Source organism: the organism of the source record quoted next, unplaced genomic scaffold (genome assembly GCF_019419815.1).
Source record: "Pyrus x bretschneideri cultivar Hongxiangsu unplaced genomic scaffold, Pyrus_bretschneideri_v1 Contig3, whole genome shotgun sequence".
NCBI lineage: Eukaryota > Viridiplantae > Streptophyta > Magnoliopsida > Rosales > Rosaceae > Pyrus > Pyrus x bretschneideri.
The window spans coordinates 7509262-7516243 of NW_025999612.1; the positions used below are offsets into that span (position 1 = coordinate 7509262).

General features: G+C 37.6%; 1 protein-coding gene across 1 annotated transcript; it reads right to left on the bottom strand.

The window, feature by feature from the left end:
• Nucleotides 1-2208: 2208 nt before the first annotated feature.
• On the bottom strand, nt 2209-5223 carry LOC103958272 (transcription factor ICE1). The gene is made up of 4 exons (XM_009370524.3): nt 3611-5223; nt 3084-3311; nt 2726-2896; nt 2209-2527 (listed from the first exon to the last, which is right to left on the bottom strand). The coding sequence occupies exons 1-4, from the start codon at nt 4766-4768 to the stop codon at nt 2444-2446; spliced, it is 1641 nt and encodes a 546-aa protein (XP_009368799.1). The 5' UTR covers nt 4769-5223; the 3' UTR covers nt 2209-2443.
• Between the last annotated feature and the right edge of the window lie 1759 nt (nt 5224-6982).

The following is a 6982-nucleotide window of genomic DNA, read 5'->3' on the forward strand; positions in this document are numbered from 1 at the left end:
GCTTCATTGAATCTGTCAATTTTACGTAATTAATGTGTGTTTAATTGACTCTTTTGATGTTAATCTTTGAATATTTTCCTAAATTACAGAGTCCCAACACTATGGTTTTCTTCCCTGTCCCTCCTGGATTAGGGTTTGCCCTTCTTTTTCCCCCAAAAATTGAACTTTTGTTTCCACCCAACTTTTCTCTTTTGGCCAATTTTTACACCTCCAACTTGAAGAAAAACTGTCACACACAACACATTGTTGTCGCTTGTCACCCACTACGTTGCCATAATTTCCCCAATCCTCCCAACTTGTTAAAGTTTGACTCGGATGCTAAAAAATGGATTGTCTACTGTCTGAATGGCATCAATAGCACTGTGTTGTATATCATTAGATGAATTTGATTTTTGAGATCCGTAAAGGAGATAAATTAAATCGAACTCATCTGATGACAGCTAATGAAGTCATTAGATGAATTTGATTTTTGAGATCCGTAAAGGAGATAAATTAAATCGAACTCATCTGATGACAGCTAATGAAGTCAGTGTTAAGAAAAAATGAATTCTTTTTCGTACGAAACGTAACTAAGGATGTAACACCGGGAGTTGGATAAGGCATTTTTTTCATAGCATGACAAATACGTTAAAACGACTTTTCCCATTGGGCCAGTTTTCGTATAAAAAGTCAAGAAGTTACCAACTAGCGAGAATAAAGATCTTAAGAAAGAAGAATAGTCTCCACGGAGTTCTTCGTGACCAAGCATATGAATAATGGCAAAAATAAGGTAAGAAAAGATAAGAGGCAAAGATATACGAATACGACAGGGAAATACTAGTCGTACATACTATGCTATGACTATTCACAATGACCCATGACCAAGGAAAAAGGATATTCCAAACAGAAACATCTCCCACCTCACAACATCTTGATATTATTTGTAGGGTTGGGACCATTTTTAGGTCTCATTGCTTTCATGGTCACCTTTATATTCAATCACATTACGTCACCACAAAGCAAGATCTGGATTGGACGAAGCCCATTTATTCAAAATTTTAAGCCCAATCTTACTAATGTTCTTTTTCAAGCCCAATTGTTTCTTTTCTAAGCCCAATTATTTCTTTTTCAAGCCCATTTATATTATGGATCATTATATGGGTACGGGGACGAATATAGTGGCTCCGGGTACCCGAGATACACTCGTGCGCGGAACCTTTCGACATTGTTGTTATCATAAGAGCCTTTTTAGCCAAGTACGTTTTATATCCTTCGAGTTAGGAGCGATTTTTAAAACGGAGACGAGATTTTGGAATCGTACCAATTTATGTCGTCTAACAGTTTGCTTATGTAATTTTTTATTAAATTATTGCCCTGGAAAGTATGGATTTTATTTTTGAATTGACGTGGAAGCTACACTTGCATTATAAACTAAACTAGTTATCGTGGAACTTTTACTTTTCCTTAATCGAATCCATGTATCAAAACCACAACCAATCACATAGATTAGTCCGACCGGTATTAGTGTGGCTTCTACAAGATTTAAAAATAGATCAAATATCTCACACGTCATCATTTTAACAGAGAATCATATGATCAAATAGTTAAGAAAGCATAATTGATACTATTTCGAAAATTTCATCATGCCAATATGAGAAACTTGAAAATTTGTCTCCCATTTTAAAATCACACAAAACTTGAAAGTTGTAAAATGTATTCTTCATTGTCAAACTCTTTAATTTTAACAAAAATTTGACATTCATCTAATAAAAACGCTTATGAGTAATGTGTTTGTTTTCTTTATAGAAGCAATCCTTAAAAAACCTTATAGAAAACCATTCACCACAAAGAGAGATTTTTTAGTGTGCAACGAACACATCAATTGGTTCAAAAGTAAAAAAAAAAAAAAAAAATTTCAACTAATTATATTATGACACTTAGTGTATTGAGTCGTGTTCCAGTCACACAAAAAATTTCTCCACGGTCCGATAATAGCACAATTATTGTAAAGGGGATAAATTTTAGGGAACTTTAACAAAAAGCTCCCGGTATTATTCACTTTAACGAAAAACCACATTTTTACACTAAAAAGTCAATTCTGGTACTATTCACTTTATCTTTTATTTTGTCCTTAGCGTTAAATCTCAAAGTTTTCAAGCTATTTTCATTAGTTTTTCTTAAATTTTATGGGGTAGTTCTGGTCACAAAATTATCTAATAACAAGGAAAAGAAAGCTGAGAATTATTTTATTTTTTTCAGTAAATCCAGTTCTGATCGAGCTGAATTTGCTAATGGTACAAAGCAAACCTATAACTACAAAGTTTATGTTCCTTCAAAATCTGCTAATTAAGAAGTTGATTGAACGACACAATTGAGCTATCAGCTATGGCAACACACATACAAATTGCACGACTCCTTCCTGTCTTTGGTTAAATCAAACTTGAGGTGGTTGTTTTGCTGCAATCTACACCATGCCATGGAACCCGATCAAATCCAGAAGTACTGCCTTTATCTGATCCGGGTGGACGTCCTGGCCTTCCTTGCATTGCTGCAAAATATCGAGAAGTTAGCAGAAATGCTTCATTATCCAACCATCTAACTTACTGGCTACGTGTAAAGATTTCTGATAACGTATCATGTTAGACTGTCTGGTGGGAGAGCATTACCCTCCTCAACAATGTTAGGCGACGATAATGTTAGTGGTGTGCTGTATGTGCAAAGAACTGATGAGAGTAATGAACGATACCTCCGCACGGAAGACATCCATAGCAAAACCATTGAAACAGCTGATGACAGCTTGCTGGATGTCCAACCCAAGGTTATCCAAAGTTCTCATGGTCGAGAGTAACAGACCTGGCCTTCGGCCGCAAAACATGTGGATATTCACTGCTCGTCCTTCTCGCTGCCTAACTTCAACCTGTATATAGTGATCAATATCAGAACACTACGATGATCTAAAGTGAAGAGAGTTACTCATTTCCTTTCGTACTTATAGCAAAAAGTAGAATTACTAGAAAAGTTTCCGGATGTTAAGAGTAAAATCTAATTTATACTATTGGATTGAGGAAGAGCAAAAAGTAATTTCCAAGCATAGGGGCTGTTACCCTTGCAGGTTGGCCATTTGGGCTAGGTAATGAGCTGGGGCAAAGTTCTTCCTTGATACGATTTGGCAGAGTAGCCGGAGTGGGTGTCAAAGGGTGGAAAGTATTTCCGGTAGGTGTCAACGCAGACCCGGGAGGGATGGACTCCAATTCATTATGGAGGTTGTTGATCCTCTGCAGAAGTTCCTTCAAGTACTCAATTGCATCCCCAAGGATTGAGGCCCTGTCCATCTGATATCACACGACGGAATGTCATTCAAATCATAAAACGTTTTTCGTAGATCCTTCTAATAGCAACTAGTAACTAATCTTTCATTTAAATTGGCTAAAAGTTTGAATGTGAGAGAAATTAATGCCATCTTAAATTGAAAAGGAAGTATTTTGGAGCCTCGTAAATGATGCTACTTGTTCAACAAATGAAAAGGCTAAAAACAATTTGCTTATGAACTTTGAGGACGTAATTAATCACCTAAAACATAATATCATTGCATATTAAAATTCACGATAAAATTGTGTAAAATAATTCTTACTTTGCTGATTTTCGGAACAACGGATCTCAGCATGTACAGCCTATCATTGAGCTTCTGCCGGCGGCGCCTCTCAGCCATCAGATTCTTAGCAGGCAACCCTTTCTTCTTCCCCTTATGACCCCCTCCTCCTCCTCCTCCACCTCCAGCAGCGGTAACAGTACTATTCGCATTCGAGCTATTCCCACCATTCTTGGCACCGTCATCCACCTTAGTGTTCTCAGTAAACTCATCCGAATCATAGTTCAAACCCGAACCATCAAAACTCAGATCATCAACATCATCTCCCCCTCTCATTTTCCTCTTCTTCTCATTCTCTACGCCCATCTCCCTCTTCCTCTCATTGCCTTCATTCAAAACCAGGCCCCCTTGTGAGCCCAAAACACCCAAATTCCCTCCACCATCGGCTAAGTTTTTCCGAAGCGCCGCTCTTTTCTGGAAAAGGGTTGGCTGTGCTCCCACAGAAGGGAAGGACTCAAGGGGTCTTAGTAACGTAGGCCTATTAGGAAACAAAGCATTGGCTAAACCATCATCCAAACCTTGAAAACCCGAAAAATTTGAACTGTTTTCGAGCAATTGAGGCATACGGGTAGTCGAAAACTGTAAATTAGAACCCAAATTCTGAGCATTCATCTGGCTATTCGAGCTCAAATCATTGAACCCAGTTAAAACTCCACCTCCCCGGTTCATCAAACTCGAACCACCAGTCGAAGCTTGAGTGTCAAGAAACCCAATGTCACAGCCCAAATCGAAGCCGTGATCCAAAGGGTTGTTAGGAACAACATTAAGCAGCGAAGACAAGTTGGGATTTTGAGGCATGTAGTAATGAACCTGATTCGGGTCGAGATTGTTGAAAACCGACGACGACGGCGAGCAGGAGGAGGAAGAGTCCACCGGGTTGAGCAGCAAGCTTTCTGGGTCGGCAAAGCTCGGCGAGAAGCTGATGTCTCTGACATCCGAATGACCGTGGATGCTGTTATTCGTCGCCATGTACCAGTCGTCTTCAGCCTCCAGCATAGATTTGAAGGTGGAAAGAGAACCCATCTCGTCTTTGTTCTCGGTGGTGCTGGCAATGGCAGCGGCGGAGGTTCTAGTCCAGGAAACAGTCTCTCTGTCCTCCCTGTCGTCCATCCAAACACCACCGTTCAGCCTCGGCAGCATTCTGAAACGAGTTTTCCCTTCTGGGTTTTTCTCAGGAAAGTGACAGAATCAGCAGAAACCGAAAGGGGTCGAGAGAAATACAAAAAGTGAGAGAGCTTTTAAGGGAGGAAGAAATGGAGGTTGCAGAAGGAAAAGGGCATAGCTTTATGGCGATTTCTTGACACGATAACCTCTGGAAAACGTTACACTCTAATCTAATCTAATCTTATCGCCATTTAGATTTATGTGATGATTACTATGAGAAAAAAAAAAACTGAAAGCTTTGGGATAAGCTTTCATGGCATCTCCTTCCTCGTTTCCTGCTCGGCTTTTTGGAGAACTAGGTTTTTTTTTTTCCTGCAATTCAGGGATTTGCAGGAGAAGCTCAGCTGGTTTTGGGGGGTGGATTGTGTGAGGTTTGTAGGGGGTTTTAGGTGAGTTCCAAATTCTAATCATGGCATCTTAACGTTAATTGCAAATTTACAGGTAATGATTCACACGTGCTAGGGAGAGTTTTCTTTCTCCCTCTAAAATTTGTATTTAGTTCTTCATTGCAATTTTGTTTTTATTTTTGTTTTTAAAAAAGAGGTTGAATATTTGCTCTGTGCTTGCAAATTTGGAAACTTTGAAGCACAAAATTCATCTATTTTATTTATTTTTTAGCTAATTCATGATAATTTTGTGTACCTCACTCTTATGCGTTACACACATCTTATATATGTGTTAAACTTGGTTATTGGTACATTTATTGGCTACTAACATACTTTCCTTAACTTGATTTGACCATATATGCACCGTCCTTTCAAATTGTATTGTTTTTTAGTGTTCTTTCTAATTTTTTTATCTCTTAAGTAATCATTATACTTTTATGCATGTAACTATTATGCGTTACACATGCCTCACACGTGTGTTAAGCTAGGTCATTAGTACGTTATACTTACGGTTATGGCCATTGACATACTTTCCCTAACTTGATTTGACTATATAAGCACTTTCCCTGAAGAACATACATTTTTTAATTGTTCTTATTGAAATTCTTATCTCTTAAGTAATTCATTATACTCTTTTGCACTTAACTCTTATGCGTTACGTGCACCTCTCATGTGTCTTCTGCTATGTCACATATCGCATATGAGACTCTAAAGTAAGTTATGAACTAAGGGCAACATATATTTAACCTACATACTTCTTTGGTGTCCTTATTAATTATAGACTTAGAGGTGATTATAGTGTGCTCTAACCCTCCAAATTAGAGAAAATTTCTATCATATAGTCTAACTCTAGCTTAGCACACCCACCCTAACCCCATCACAATTGAAACCAACTTACATGGCACATAATAGCACAATGACACCGTACATATACAATGTAAGTCATTCTCCTATGTTCTAAAAGACGTTAGTGGGGCGGCAGGTAGAGGCTTAGTGACTAGGAGATTAGACGGGGTTTTTATTTGGCGTCTTGGTCCATGCCTTGTCCCTTAAGGGCTCTTTTGGGGCCTTACATGTGTTTGGATTGGATTTTGATAACTAAGATTTAAGGTACATTGAAGTAGCCACTTAGTACTACGGTATAGTTTTATTCCTCTTTACTTATAAGTGAGAGGTTTTAGGTTTGATTCTTGCTAAAGACGAATTTCAACCACATTACTGCTAACTCATTATGAGGCTAAGCCCTCTCTCTCTTAGTGTAGATAATATCGTATGTTAAAAAAAAAAAAAGGTATGTTGAAGTAAGAATGTGTTTGTGGGGATTTGGAATGAATAGGTTATGAAGTGCTTGATATATTTTGTGAGGATTGAACGAGATATTAACTTTGACAAAATTTCTTCATATATTTCTTTCTTGAAATTAATTTAGCATGTTATCCAATCCAATCTCAGATAGGCACCAAAACCATCCATGTGTCCGTAAGACACACTTGTTACATTTGATCTATATAGATGCCAAAATGATTCTGGATTCAACTATTCAAAAACTAATTAGAGTTTCAAAAGTATGTTGTTCTCAAGCATAAATACTGAAAGTAATTGTGCCTTTCTGTATATATAGGGCTTGTTTGGAAGTACTTTTAAAATGACTCAAAGTGCTTTTAGTGAAATTTTTTTGGAATCAATCTTTAATAAAACGCAAGTGAATCTTGCAAAGTGCTTTTGAAACCCAAAACATTATCTAAAAACGCTTTCAATTATTTTAAAAGCAATTCTCAATGAACCTATAGTTGCAGTAAATAAA